This window comes from Trichoplusia ni, chromosome 4 (genome assembly GCF_003590095.1).
Source record: "Trichoplusia ni isolate ovarian cell line Hi5 chromosome 4, tn1, whole genome shotgun sequence".
Taxonomy (NCBI): Eukaryota; Metazoa; Arthropoda; class Insecta; order Lepidoptera; family Noctuidae; genus Trichoplusia; species Trichoplusia ni.
In genome coordinates, this window is record NC_039481.1 from 8525782 (window position 1) to 8541413 (window position 15632).

Consider the following 15632-nt stretch of genomic DNA (forward strand, 5'->3'; position numbering starts at 1 on the left):
AACCGTATTTACCTAACGAAGTTACTTCAACTGCAACACCTAAAGAAGAAAACCTCAATAACAGAAGTCCACGTACTTATTAAGCGGAGTGCCCACGTACCTTTACAATGTGCGAGCATCGCTTAATGGAACAAATAACGTCTATTGAGCGCCATCGAAGCAAGTTTCTAGTCTTCGCCTTACTTTTGTTGCAGGAAGGATGCAATTAGCTGGATAAATTTTGTTACAACATACTTAAATGTAAACAATATGGCGAGAGGTTGATAAGTTTTATTGTAAAGGTGTTTGTAAAGTTGATTTTTGTAGAGTCTTTGATATTGTTAGGAAGTACAAAAATGGAAAAAATAAATTTCAATCATATGAAATCCCGACGTAAAAAGGGGTGCTTTAATTTTGACGCATCTATCTGTCTGTTTGTGGCATTATAGCTTACATACAGATTAAATGATATTAGATTGTTTTATGTTAAAGGTGAATAATGTGAGATTGAACTTAGATGTTTGATAAAAATCAATTGAGCCGTTTAAAAGTTTTGGGCCGAGAGAGTGGAGAAGAATAACCGAAACTTGCAATAACTCTTATTGTCAAAGTATAAAAATCTAATTTTGTACAGTTTTCTTTTTGGAATGCAATGTGTAACTTTCATAGCTTTGAATGCTCGAGTTTGTGGCGTCTCCCAGGACGATTTCGATAAATGTCAACGCCAATAAGGAAATCAATAGCACATTTGTTTTTGTATACCCACGGGGATCGCATCTTATGTTACTGTACTAATGCATGGTGGTATTTTGTTTATCTGATACCACAATCTTGTAACAAGGAAATAAATATGCTGAAAAATAATTGCTGCAAAGAAGACTCGACCTCTTAGACTTCAGCCGTGAAGTAAGCAATCTTTTTAAACGTCGCTTACACGCTCATCGCTTAATTCTTGTGACGCGGTCGTTTTACAAACATTGAAATCACAAGGCTCAAGTCTCCTAAATTAATCATATTTCAGAAAATATCTAGCTGTAGATAATTACTTTCTTAATTTAAAAACTTATCGTCTTAACACCAAGCATTATTCGTAGAGTCATCAGTAGAGTTTCCTTTACATTCGGACGATAAAATTTACATGTTAGCTATTGTTCCCGCCAAGTTATGATACTTACTGTAAACGGTAGTCTCATATGAAATATTCTCTGTTTTGCATACTTTACTTAATGTTTTGCTCTAGAATATAGAGGTTGCCTGCTATGTTTTGCGGAACAAGCTTCCCTGAGGATTTAATTCTGAACCGTTGTATATTTTGTGTCATTTAATTCTAGTTTCTGCTTATTAGGGAAATAGGAGTGTGCAGTGGTGTGGTCAAACAGTAATGTTTTTCAAAAATGCTTTTGCATCGCTTGCCCGATAACTTCTGGGCCAAAGCCACCGGGGTATGTACAGTGTGGGTAGCATCCAACATAAGGCGATACCCCGAATATACCCTAGTTCACATAAATACTTAGACCTTTGTTTAGTCCTAGCTACCGCATTAGGTTAAGTAAACTGTAATTGTAGATTTGTGAGATAATTAAATAAATAAATCACAAAACTGATAGAAGAAGCAATAGACCAAGCAAGCGGAATATTTGAAGACGTAAGAGCTAACTAAAAATGTATTGCAATTACATCTTTAAATCTTATTGATTTTCTTTCAAATACCTAAATATGTATGTAATACAACTACCCGTTTAAAGGATCCCATGTCGGGTAACATTTCATTTTTTTCCCAGCCAGAAGGAGCCTTTAAATTTCTAATTAAAATGAGTATCAGAATAAAACAAACGAATGTTTAAGTAACCAATGCACCCAAGGTACTAGTTACATTATATATTGATGATAGAGTTGGCGTAGTCGTGTTCAGCTGTGGAGTCGGTGTCTTGAACTGGAACATCACTAGCTCATACGTCACTATAGTCCCGGCCACCTGTACAGAACGTATATATGGAGCATTAGTTCAATTGGGCGTATGTACGTCGTTAGTGTAACGATGCCTCAAGGCTGGAACGGAGCAAGGTCAATTGATAAAGTAAAAAAGAAAATTGTTTGATTGTTATAATAAATTTTGTGGGGTTTCAGCGTGTTTATTTCTAGCTACTGTGTTCCACGGCTGGAAAAAAGTCTCTTTCAACACGATTCTTTATCTTTTGCTTCTTAGAACCCACTCCCACTATCGCTTCATATATGCCAACGGCATGTGTTAGCTCAACTCAAGAAAGAAATTTATGACATGTTCGTTGACATCATTATTCTGTCTCTATCTTTATGCTGGGTCAGTTTGGTCTCATCCAAGTTAGCCCAATTTAACATAGACCAACAGTTTATCTAACCTCCAATTTAATTGAAATGAAATGTAATTATAACGTTTTAAAGTTATCATTAGTTCGAAATTATAACTTACCGTTAGAAGTAATCCTTTAGTTACAGAGAAAAACTGCAGACCACTCAGTGCGACCTTGTCCCCGTTAACTTGGTCTAAAAATCTTTGTACCTATACAAAAAACGGTATATTATGTAAAAAAATATTTCCTCTAAGGAAATACACACATTTTGACAGGACAGTCAAATATACTCGCATCTTTAAAACGCAGCCGAATGCGATGTTTTGCTGCACCAATTTCAACAGCTTTATACCTATAGAGGTAGTAATAAGTACGCCATTTCCTATATCTTTTTCTATCTTCCTCAGACATTTTATGTTATATCTATCCTGTTCTAACACCATTCGTACCTCAATACAATACACTGGTGATGGCACATCGTACAGCACCGGCGCTGGCACAGAGGACGCACTGTTCACTTGCGATGCTATCAGAGATACAGCCACAGATCTAGACAGAAGGTAGACCAGGGAAAAGAGGAAATACGTCGCTGCTTCGTGGCCGCCGAGAGGACCTGTCTTTGGGACTACTATCCTGCAAAAAGAGGAGAAAAAATAATAAAGTTTAAAAAAAATACTAGATTGACTTACTGCAGTGTAGTCTTGAATCGTTTTTCTATCTTAAACAAAATAGTATCAATCGGAGTAAATAGTTTTCCATTTTAGGGATTCGTAACCTAAGGGTAAAAACGTAGCCCTATTACTGAGGCTCCGCTTTCTGTCCATCTGTCCCGGATGGTCCGATGGACAGAAAGCGGAGCCGTCACCAGGCTCAGTAAACAGTCAATTGTCTAGGTATCATGAACCTTGAGAGCTAAGCAGTTGAAATTTTCACAGATGATGTGTTTCTTCTGCCACTACAAATACAAAAAAAAAGATTACGTTAGGATAAACCAATTTGACACCCACAAATTTATTTATCCTAAGCCTATTTGTACGGATCCCTCAGAGTCACGTTTCCAAATCGTACGATCTACTGGTTTTTCTTTTTACTGCGACTTTCTTCGTTTATTGTGTACAGTGACTGTCTTCGCTACTCTAAGTACCTTTCCAATTATCGAGATCTCTAGTGTTAAGCTTGTTTTCTTTTGAACTAAGATAAAGTAGTAGTTACTTTCAGTGTTATCTCGCGTTTAATTATTCCGAGAAGTTAGGACTGCAAGAATAGTTGAACAAAGAAAATAGAAATCTTTGTTTATAGCGAGTTTTAATTAGAATTAGGTTAATTATCGTGTAATTATTGAGGAACTCGTGGCTTAGCTAAAACTGCACAAGTCCATGACCAGATGGATGGGTTCCTGCGTGTTTTGGCAGGTGCCTTTAATTGTAGGTTTCTGCTATTATTTTTAGATCTTTTACAGTCGTTACGTTACGGTTAGTTAGAGCCATTAGCAACGTTGTTGGATAAAGGCTAGGCAGATGTTCGTGAAAATAGAATTTTTACATTGGACCGTCAAGGTCTGCAAGGTTTCATTATGTATTGATAGGTAGTTTAATTTGTGCTGAGTAACTCACTTTTTGTTCTTGCTGCTGCACTCTCCGGTCCCTTTTAGGCCGTCTCTGTAAAAGTGCGGACAATAGATTAAATATTTTTTTAAGAAAATAGAATACGTGTGATGAGTTTATGTCATTTTGTCATTTCTGGCTACCTCTCGACCCCTGATCAAACCACTTCTTTTAAAGTAACGTTATTGTTGTTGTGGAAATGATTAGTGGAAACAATTTCGGGGGTCGGGTAAAAGTGTATACACTAATGCGAAGTATTTTCTAGTCTGACTGTTTCCAAAAATGGAATTGACTAACTTTATCAGGTAAAAGTACTACAGTGCTAGCTATAGCCTCAGAATACTTACTCCAACGTATTAAATAGCTGTAAACAGATGAAGAACAGGTTATTCGTGAAGGATATGAAGACGATCCCGTTGATGACGTCATCGACTTTGCGCACAATCTGCGTCGCTCTGCAGTAGTCCTCGCGAGTCGTCTTCCAAAATACTTCGGGTAGGTACTGCAAAATTTTATACAGATCAGCTTGTATTTATATATTTTTAATGTGATGATTATTAATTGAAGAACCCAAAGTTTTTGAGTGGAAATCGTGGAAGCACCTACTAGCAAAAGTGGATATCTGCATAATTGTGTGTGTTTCTTATACATTGACGTTTATATTTCCGCTTGTAAGCGAGCGTTATCGGTGATGGCCCCTTGAAGTCTTCACGTTGTCTAAGAGTTATCGGTGTTATAATCTGTGCCTTCTAATACATTTTTTTGAAAGAGTAACTTATGGCGTTTCTTGCCGGTTCTTCTCCATAAGAGTGACACATTGGAACCGCGCAACTAGGGCCATCACCTTAACGTTTTGAAAGTGCCTGGAAGAAGGCCTACTTAAAATAAAAACTTTTGTTTTTGATTTTGATTCTGATTTAATATTACTATTTTACTTAGTGGTTGTCTTAAAAATACAAAATATTTTTTTTATTTATTTTTATTTTCAGTAACAGTTTGTTCTGCTTATTTCATTTAAATATTTGGGGGACTATTGAAATTGTACTCGAGCGTCGAAGTTGTTACCGTGGGAACGTGCGCCGTTGGAGACAGTCACTCACATCAGCTGACGAACTTTGTTAAGCCTCTATAAGAGCATTATACGGACTGAATGCAGTTGGAGTACAATGAAGGAGTATGTTTTGGAGCTACGATTGAAGTAGGTGTGTTTTTAATTAAAGGTTTTGAGGCAAATTTGGTGTTCTTTTTTATAGTCCGCAACAATTGTCCTAGTAATATTTTTTTACTTCTTTTTGGTAATAATGGATTTTTGGTTTCCACCAAATTTTGTTTCAACATTTTATTTATACATTTATTTTGGAAATCTGTTAGTAATCGTAGAGTTTTTGACTAAGAGTATTCGTACAGTAAACCTTAGTCGAAAGAAATATACAAATTATTCTTCGAGGGTCTATAATGTATGCAATAGTTCTAATACATAATATCATTTTTTTGGACATTTGAACAAAAACTCTCAGAATCCCGAGTCCGACTCGCCATTGACCGATTTTTGTGTGTGGAAGCAAAATGAGCTTCACGTAACTGTGTCATCAATAAAACATGCTTATCAATAAAATTACATAAAACAGAATCCCTTATAATATTCAAATACGCTTAGTATAAATATAATAATACGTCATCCCTGTGTCACGAGTGTGTTTGACCGCCACCGTCAGCAAACCATTCACGTTGAATACTTTACATTTTTTACGGAATCGTTTTTATTCAGATGACAAATTACGTAAAATGTACGTTGCGTAAAATGTGTAGGCTTTGAATGATGAATACTTTTTTGTTTAGGTTGAATATGTCTAGCCTTTGTTTGTATAAGTGTCGCGAGATATTTTTTTCTTTTCACGGTATTTTATGATGGTATATTTGTTGTGTGGGGGTTGCATGTTTGAAGCTTGAAATTAAAACTTGTTGCTCAAAAAAAAAGGTATGGAGGTAGATGGAATAACAGTTACACATAAAATCTGGTTAGGAGAAATCGCGTATTCTGCGAATATACTTTTCTAGGCGCTTGTTTCATAATCACGGATTAACCGCTATCTGGCAGATAAATTGCAAAATTTTACATTCTTTGTATGAAAAAATCTATCAAACTTAATCTTGAAAACTTGAAAAATCTATCAACAGTGCTGAAACAGTCCGTAATTGTATATTTATCTATTTGCTCACCTTCCCTTGCGCCGCCAGTAACTTTTTGTTGACCTGCTTCATTCTGGACGTCAAATAGTAACTCATGCATATCACAAACAAGTCGGAGAAGTTCCAGATGAATGTCGATTGGAAGTGAAGGAACTGAAAAATTAAGGAAAATTACTGCAGTCCTTTTGGAAATTGGGAGGAGGTAGCCATACAATTTTCATAACATTCCATAGCAATTTCCATAACCTTTCAAAAGCTTCCATAGCTGCATAGTTTGCACGCTACATACTATATTAAAAATCATTTTTTCCTAGTACAGATCGAAAATAAAAATAAATTAAATATCACTGGAATGGTATTTGCATAGCAGCGAAATTTAGTAAAAGCAAAAGTGGACATGAATTTTAACAGAGGTAGGTATTTTTCACAAACTGAACCTCCTCTTGTTTTGAATTTTACTACAAAATGTAACAAACTTCTCATTTTTTATATCGGTTAAGTACCTGAGTGACGAGCCCCAGTATCATGGAATAAGGTATAAAGTTAAAGACCCAGGGGTAGAAGTGTCGGACAAATCCCTCGTAGGTATCCATATTAGCGTTGCATACTGCAGCGCCCGCGAATGCTGACAGCAAAGAGAGAATGTGTTCCACTGAAACATGAAGATGAAGCAACTTAGGTATGTTCAAGCATTCAAACATTGAACTGTAAGTATAAGCAGTTAAGGCATTTTTGCGTATAATACGGACGATGATGGATGACGTCATTGAGTCACAACCCTTTAACTTTAAAATAGTTTATCTTAGTCAATTTATATTGTTGAGGCAAAAATACGTGTGTATCTATTTTTAACTTATCTATCTGGTGCACTGAAAATGAATTTTGACTTATAGGCAGTCATTATCCTTAAAATATCATCGTCAGTCTATTTTAGTGTACTGCTACATATACTTAGGGCACGCTTATCCCACGACACCCCATAGACGTTTATTTTCAACTCTCCTTCTCCAATTCCTGCTCGCTGCCTAATGAGTAGCATCGCACCGATTGGCTACGGAGGAAAGCACTTTAGGGGTACATATAAACTTCATACTTACTCAGAGCCAAAAACAGTACGATCCCACAAGTGATATTACACTTCCTTGTTAAGTGACTATCGAAGTTGGGATCTATTTCCTCCGCCTTAGATATGTGCTGCACTAGCTCTGGCCACCGGCGTGCCACTTGGTAGAACATCATCATTGTCACGCAAGTCGTCACGTAGAAGATCACGGGCGCTGAAAAAAATAATTGAAATGACGTAGGTATTTGTTCGCATTTAATTGGAGAGATGGTGTTTTATATTCCTGCAGTGAATGAACGTGGAAATGATTACACACTAGCCGATCAAAAAGGCTACGTTTCGATTCCATCATCGAGGAAATACATCCTTCGCTATACTTCTTAAGTCTAGATCCTACTTATTTACAAAGCTTTATCTTGATTTATAAAGACAGAGCGATTTTATTGTTTAGAAAAAAAATCAAATGTGTCAATGATGAAAGCAGCCAAAAGCAAAGGCTATGTTAAAAAACTAGACTTTTATCAATTTGAAAATTTTAAAGTACTTAGTAGAAGATTCGTTTTTTTGACTAAATACTTTTCTAATTACTTATTCGATAAATGGAGGACTGACGTAGTGGTACCCGACAAGTACAAACTTTTTTTTAGTCCTGATTTTTTATTAAAGGTGTTTGCATTCTTATTTCTAATGTACTTACAAGTGCCGTTAAGTGAGATGGTGGTTTTAGCCAGCTTGCTTATACATAACACGGTCATGAACATCTGTCCGAAGAGAGACATTAGCGAGTAGACACACTTCCATGATGTTCTCACGAATCTGGTGATAGGGAAACAAAAGTAAAATAAGGTATTAAGTGATTACCTTACTAAAGATGTTGAATTCAAATTTCAACTTGAAGCTGGTTTAAACAATAAGTAGTCATGTCATTTGCTAACATTATTCACAAGTATTTTGAATTACTGTCAACAAAGAGGTTCTCAATTGACGTATCTACGTCACGAATTACGATAAAACTAAACCCTAGGAGTGTTAAATGTTTTTCTTTCATAAAATTATTTGAAACGGTAAATTTATTAAGAGAAATTAAATTTTAATGGCTTACCAAAAAACCAGTTAAAAAGGCCAAATTAAAATTTAAAGAAGTTGTATATTCAACTGACTCTTTGTTGTTAAAAATATATTTCTATATAATGCAATGTATGCATGCAAGACTTACTTGACATCATTGGCATCGTTAGTGAAGACACCAACAAATGGTATCAGAGAGAAGGCTTGCCCCACGATGACGGTCGCCCGCAGCGCCTTCTGAAACGTCACGATGTTGTGCCGCGGCTTCACCTTGCTCACGTGGACCTTGTTCTCTGAGAGGAATAAATTGGTTTAGGAAGCGGTGTTTAGTTACTAAAGAGATGATGTTGCTGCTGTAGGTGTTGAGCGCATCAAATTTAGAGGCATTGCAGAAAGGCGATGTTTATTAGAAACAAAGTTTTATTTCTGCATAGAGATGCTGTTGCTCCTGCAGCTGTTGAGCGCATCAAATTTAGAGGCATTGGAGGCAAAAGTATCTATTATTGAAAAGAAAAGTAAAGAAAAGGGAGAATATATCACAGTTTCAGTTTTTTGCACTGGGTTTTAAATTATTTTGTGTTCAAAATTGATTGTTTACTGAGGAGTTTTATTTAAATTGTTAAAAAAAAATATAATAAAAAATTCTTTGTACGAAATCTTTACACTAGTACACAAAAAATACTGTATTAAGAAATGCAATTCAAAATTAAAACTACCTCTTATTCTTATCAACGTTGGATTGAAATCATCCAATCTTCTTCTAGCCATTTTTCTTGACTCAGCTCAAATATTACTTCGTTTAGAGCACCAGTCTGCACAAGGATGTCAAGAACAGTAAAACTTGCTACTAATGTAATATACTAGTACCTATTACCTACATACATACACATTGAATGCAGGTGTGTGTAAATAAATCAAACCATATTAAGGAAATATTATTCGAACGTCAAAATCGAGAGTCACTTGTTTTTGTGTTTTTAAAGGTGTGACTCAGTGGAATGCGATCGCAAGCAGGTTTAGCACCCGTACCTTTTTAATAAATAATAATTCGAAGTCTTAAATGGTCAATACCTTGGTTTCAATAGGAAATTGGTTTGCGACTTCGATATTTTTGTTATTTTGATATTATGTATGTCTAGTCATTTTGCAATCTGAATCTATTTAATTGTTGCTGTTTCTTAAAATATTTGTATCGTTTTCTTATGCATTATTATTATTGTATAGTAACTGAAAGATATATTATAATTGCTTCTACTTTTAAAACCCAGGAAAATAAATTAAATATTTTTTCTATAGTTACTATCGTGAGAATGATTCATTACCGAATGAGGCAACTCATACGTAGGTACTCGTATTTATCGGGAATGCCTACCGCGTCAACCCATGATTAAGGACCGATTGGGTCCGAAACTAATCGGGTGATCCCGATAAATACGCGTGAGTAAATCGTTGCATTATCTAAATATTTATTTTTTACTAGCAGTTTCCCGCGACTTCCGCGTGGTTAGAAGATAATAATATAAGTTATGACACCTTGGGTTTATTTTACGGAACCCTATTTTTTTCAGATCGGACCAGTAATTTCGAAGCCTATTCGTGTCAAACAAACAAATCTTTCCTTTTTATAATATTAGTATAGAGTATATATTAAGTCTAAGAATGAATAATCATTGCAGTCGCATCAGTCACAAGCCACGGAAATGCACCCTTAAGGTCAAAGTTTAGATTTGATATTGCAGTTTGAAAACGATCAAAATCGCATGCAGCCTGCACGATATTGTCCGAGTCATATCGATAAAACGTCATTTGTGTTCGTAATATAAATGTTGTTTTAAACTCTGCTGGTTGGATGTAGTTCAGGTTTGAAATAATTTATCAGCTGATATGTCAAAATTTAAGGTGTGTACAGAAACACTATTATGTTACTTAAATATGTGATTATTGACGTTTTTTATGAAGCGACATCCGTGTTAACTTTTAAGACACACACTTAGAGAATTGGACTCAGGATAAGCATTCGTGGATCTAACAAATATGGAAATAATTGCTGCAATTTGTTCCAATCACTGTATTACAAGGTCTTAAACCTAAATTGCAAAAGTCATGGAAGCAAGAAGGCATAACACAGACCCATAACTTCATCTCGCTTTTGCAATAGCAGCATTTGTGATAACAGTCATGTTAGCAGGTCAAGTCCTAACAATGCATTAATGTACGTCACATTGCAGTGTCATTATAATATTCAGATTTACTCGTAGATTCCGAACTTTGGTTTAACTCCGTAAGATTGTTCAATAAATGCCCTAAGTTTAAATTGGTGTCTGTCTAACTTTATTGGAATATCTCAAAGGTGGTCAAGTTTTAACCATTTCAACGTGGAATAGGATTATGCTATCGACAAAATTATTTAAGTATTTCTGCCTTTGATTATGATAAACTGCTTCAAAGCCTAGGAGAGAGGCTTGTGATTTTTACAATCTTTAATTATATTTTCCCTTGCATCGAAGGCTCATAGAAAAATGGTTCTCGTGACTCGACAAAATTCGAGTCAATTGTTGTCACCGATTATTAGTATTTGACAAACCAATGACATATAATTTGACAGCAGATTATATATCAGATTTCTGAATCAGTCAGCATTTTAATAAAAATATTTTTTTCTATGCTACGCACGTCTTTATGTGCTTCAACAAACTGCAAGGGTTTAAATTAAAAACACGTGGAGATGAGTATTCAAAAAAAGTATAATTGCAGTACTAACTAATTTCAGACATTTTACTCTAGATACAGTGCTAAGTAATCCTAAATATTTAACTCCAGAATCTCCTACGAAGTGTGCAAGTGTCATCAATACTCATCATTCTCTAAACTGACTGATCCCCTACTAGTGATATATTTAAACAATTATAGTGGAATATTCACATGCTATATTGATGTGTCTTTCGTGTTCGCGGGTTTTTAATAGTTTAAAAACGATTTTCTCACACGTATATCTAGATCACCCGACTAGTTTCAGCTCAATCCATCAACATCACATTAGGGACCGTTCTTATACCTACATAATTTACTAGGTGATATTATTGATATAAATAAGTTACTTAAGATAAAAGAAAATGGGAGAAACTTACTGTTGACCGGAATCCAGAACGCCATGTTTCTTTTAAACAACTTTTGCCTCATTTCTATATGAGTTGAAGCTAAATAGTGTTTACTACTATCATTCGAATGGCCGTTAATGGACTGTTTTGTTTACTACTTTCGTGTCTAAGTTAGGGTTCCTTTGGCACTAGTGAAATTTTTTTATTACTGTAATTTTAACATATGGTTTTGCGAAAAACGTTGTGTTTTTTTCATTTGAAGGTTTATTTTTTGCTTTTTTTTTGTGGAACGCTTTCTGCACTGAGAATTTCTAACCTTGTATTCGCACTTTTTCAGAAACGTTCAAGTCACATGTACAAGGATACTCAAAGTTAGGCAAAGTGTTCGTCGATCACACAAATGCTTGTCCTCTGGATCGAACCACCGACACGTCGCTTATAGTCGGTATGGCATGGTGATTCCTGTACGGCTGCAGCTGCTTCCTTGTCATAACTATTTTTGCTGTTAAAATCAAACAAGCAATTACTGTGTAGGTTAGGAAGCGGACTCCTGATCTACATCCATGGATGCCTATGCTATGTCTGACGCACAAGTGAGAATTTAGCAATTCACCATTTAATCTCCAAAATACTTTATCTCATAGCACCAGAATGAAAATTACCTACAGAACAATTTTAACCAACAAATTACAACATTCCATATATTAGGTACGGAATTCGCGAACAATAACCAAGCTAGTCGACGAATAATTATAATTGCATTCACATATCACAGTAATTCATTTTAATACCAGATTAGCATTGCAGGTAACAGTTTAATATCATAACTAAATAACTAGTGTGCGTGTTTTGAATATTGGATTTACTGTCGACAAAGTTGTGTTAGTATGTGTTAGAAAGATAGCATTCGATTCTAATAGATTGAGAATTGTACGTGTGTTAATGTTTGTTTGTAAGGACTCCTGTTAACGGGACTTTGTGTTGGGTATAGTGGATACCACATTTGATTCGTACTAAGTGGTTTTATATGGTAAGTTTATGATTTTTTTATGACAATTTTAGGTGTCTCAAGAACTCACATTTGTACTGTATGTTCACATCGACATCTAAGGGAGAAAGACTGATTAATGTAATCAACTGGTCAGCCAATAAGATCAGGCCCTCTGGCCAAATGACATCCTTCAATTGTAAAATGTTTTAGATGGAGATGTCAGATGACCGGTGATAAAAAGTCACGTGACTTATTAAAACGAAATGTCATTTCCATACATTTGACTATACGATTGACGAAATTTTGTTTGGCAAGGGGAAGTGTAGCTGTATTTATTCAAATATATTTCTAGTCACCGAGAAACTAATATCCGTGAAATATTGTCTTACGACGGAGAAGACGGTTACTTAAAACACCCATACACATATATATTTATCGAATCTACAGACAAGGTTAGAGACATGTGCAAGCATTCTTCATTTATTTAATAAAAGTGATTTCGTTACACAAACACGTATTCACACTTGACCTATTTTCAATGAAATAAACACGAGTAAAACCTCCTTCATCTCATAAGATATTGATAAAAGTATCGACGCAGACGATGCATTAAGGCTGCGATGTACGAATATTCTGTCAAAACAAAACAGTAAATAATATATGTGACGGGCCCAGCGATGCAGAAATGTTAATGCTGTTTTGTTTATTCAGTTGTGTTTTGATCGGTTGAGTGCAGTTTCTTCTGTATTTTTTATGCGAGTCCGGAAGAATGATTTCTTCTCCATTTATATTGCTGTTGTGCAATCTACTGTCAGGAATTAGGGCGTCCGTGATACTCGTGATTTGTCTTAATACGACTTTGAAATACATCAACTGTTCTGGTTTTCTCAGGATATTTTATTTTCGCCATTTTAGCAAGTGATTATTACTATTCTTGGTAAAGTTTAAATCTAATGAGTACGTACTCTATAATAAATTATAGCGTGCCTCCAGCTTGAGAAGAAAGTAAATGGAAAAAGGTTAACATGTACCTATAAATAGGTTTTATTAAAATTAGCCTTTGTAAAATGGACTCTATAATAACGTATTGCGATGTTTAAAAAAGTTTTTGAAAGAATTTTGCGTTCGGGTATGTAGAACTGCATTTATTATAATTTTTATTCCATAAAAATAATAACAAAAACCTCAGTCTGCAGTAATCCTTGCACCAGACCAATAAGGTTTATGTATGAAGTATTACTAGTTTTAAACAAATTTTACATCAGTTTTTCCACTTTACCAGAAGTTGTCTTCAAGACTTTCGAATAAATTGGAAGGGTACACCTGTTACCTGGACAAGTTTGGAACTGTTTTAGGAAGGTATGTTTTTATTATCTTTTAGTTTCTAACTGATTTAGATAGATATACTTTTATTATGATTATTTATTATAATAGTAAATATTCTCCGAATTAAATATCAGGTATTTTTTCAAAGAATAAAATAATCAAACATGAAAAGTTTTTTATTTCAAGTAGGCCGTTTAACAGGCTCTTTCAAAACGTTAGTAATGGCTCTAGTTGCGCGGTTTCTAAGTGTCGCTTTTCTGGAAAAGAAACTCCATAAGTATTGTAATTTTTATGATAGTTAATAAATAATACATTGTACATATTGTTATACCTACCTATATTATGTTATGGCCATATATAGTTACATCGAAACATCAGTTCTTCACAGTCCACATTATCATAGTACAGTCGCGGTACAGTTTAGTACAGGGTACACATTAGGGTTTCAAATATTTTACGCAATTCTATACGAAATTCTATAGATTTTATAATTTGAAAATATTTGAACAACATATTTCAGTAAGATTGTTACTGAAAATACAACCGTTCAAAATAACATCACAATGCACGAAGATTTAACAGTTTTCAGTCAAATAGGCTCAAGAAAAAAGACAGGATGAATAAAATCACCTCGCAAATAGCTGTTGCTTAACATCAGCGGTCTAGCAGACCGGCCTGGTTAGACTGATTATCAGACGTTTCAAGTTTTTTTAACTCGTGATCGATTCACTTATGCGGTTACAGCTTAGCCACGAGCGCCTCCAAAATAAATCTCAGTCTAGCTATCACGGCTCATGAGTTACCATCACTCAGACAGGCCGACAGATATAAAGACAACAGAGTCTTAGTAACTGTTCCCTTTTTACCCTTTAGATGAGGAATCCTGAAAAGCAATGACGAATTTTTAAAGTGCAGATACTTTGATGAACTCAACTATACCTAATGTTTGTTCGCGTGAGTTTCTCATAAATTATAACGTGCGTCCTTGTACAGAAAACAGATTACTATCGGCCCCCACTTTAAATTGGTATTGTTTGTTAATGTATCAGTGTTAAGGCTCTATATTATTTACTAAGTACTGAATGTACATTAGTTTTATTAGTTGAATTAGCGCTTGCTTGAAGATTGATCACTTTAAACGTAATTGTGAATTAAGTAAGATTGATTAGGTATTATGTCAGCAGGTATAATATGTTAGTGTCGAATAATAGTTTCACAGTTTTCTCACACTTATTGCCAGGCTAGTTTTGGTCCCAGTCAGAGTCCTTTACTGTGAGCTGACGTATCAGGAGAAACTACTCGGGCGACCAAGAAAAATATGAGCGAGTAAAAATAATAAGTAATTTGAACTCCAAGGACACAGGTTTACCATGTAGTTAATATCACGAAATACCAAGAAACTCTAGAAAGGGTTTACAATACAAAAAATAAAACTATGAAAATAAGCTAGTAGATAGTAATTGTTATTCCCCATTAAAATCTAGTTTAGTTTTCATACGACATTTAAATATAGGTAGGTAATCTTATTCAAACAACTTCGTGCTTGTTTCACCGTAGGAAGGATTACAAGAGCGTTGTGTATAATGTGAAGTATTAGTCGAGATAAATTAAAAAAGGTTGTATATCTTCCTGTAATATTTTCTTTTTGTATGGTCTCGTTTTGATCGGTAACTCATGCGTCAGTATCTTGTTCTTTTTGATTTCTAGTTCTATTTTTCTGTTCTATTGAAAGAAGATCTTGTGATACTATTGATTTAGAGGTGAGAAAGATGATCTGTGGTCGATTTGAGATATAGTTATCTAACACTAACTTAAATCTAACGTTATATTTGTTAAATTGCTACGAATGTCACAATGAGCCTTGACAAATACGTGTTTATGCTGCGAATGAAAAGACCAAGACATCGCAATGTTTTATTTAACAAAATATTCGTATAAAACATGGAATTAAAATATCTTACAAACTACGTTGGGCCGATAAAC

General features: G+C 34.8%; 1 protein-coding gene across 1 annotated transcript; it reads right to left on the reverse strand.

The window, feature by feature from the left end:
* Positions 1-1801: 1801 nt before the first annotated feature.
* Positions 1802-11588, reverse strand: LOC113492918 (gustatory receptor for sugar taste 64f-like). Its single transcript, XM_026870647.1, has 11 exons — positions 11363-11588; positions 8383-8527; positions 7864-7982; positions 7201-7380; positions 6607-6755; positions 6134-6256; positions 4261-4415; positions 3923-3967; positions 2759-2942; positions 2429-2518; positions 1802-1954 (listed from the first exon to the last, which is right to left on the reverse strand). Exons 1-11 carry the CDS (start codon positions 11412-11414, stop codon positions 1820-1822), a joined length of 1377 nt encoding a protein of 458 aa, XP_026726448.1. The 5' UTR covers positions 11415-11588; the 3' UTR covers positions 1802-1819.
* Positions 11589-15632: the final 4044 nt, after the last annotated feature.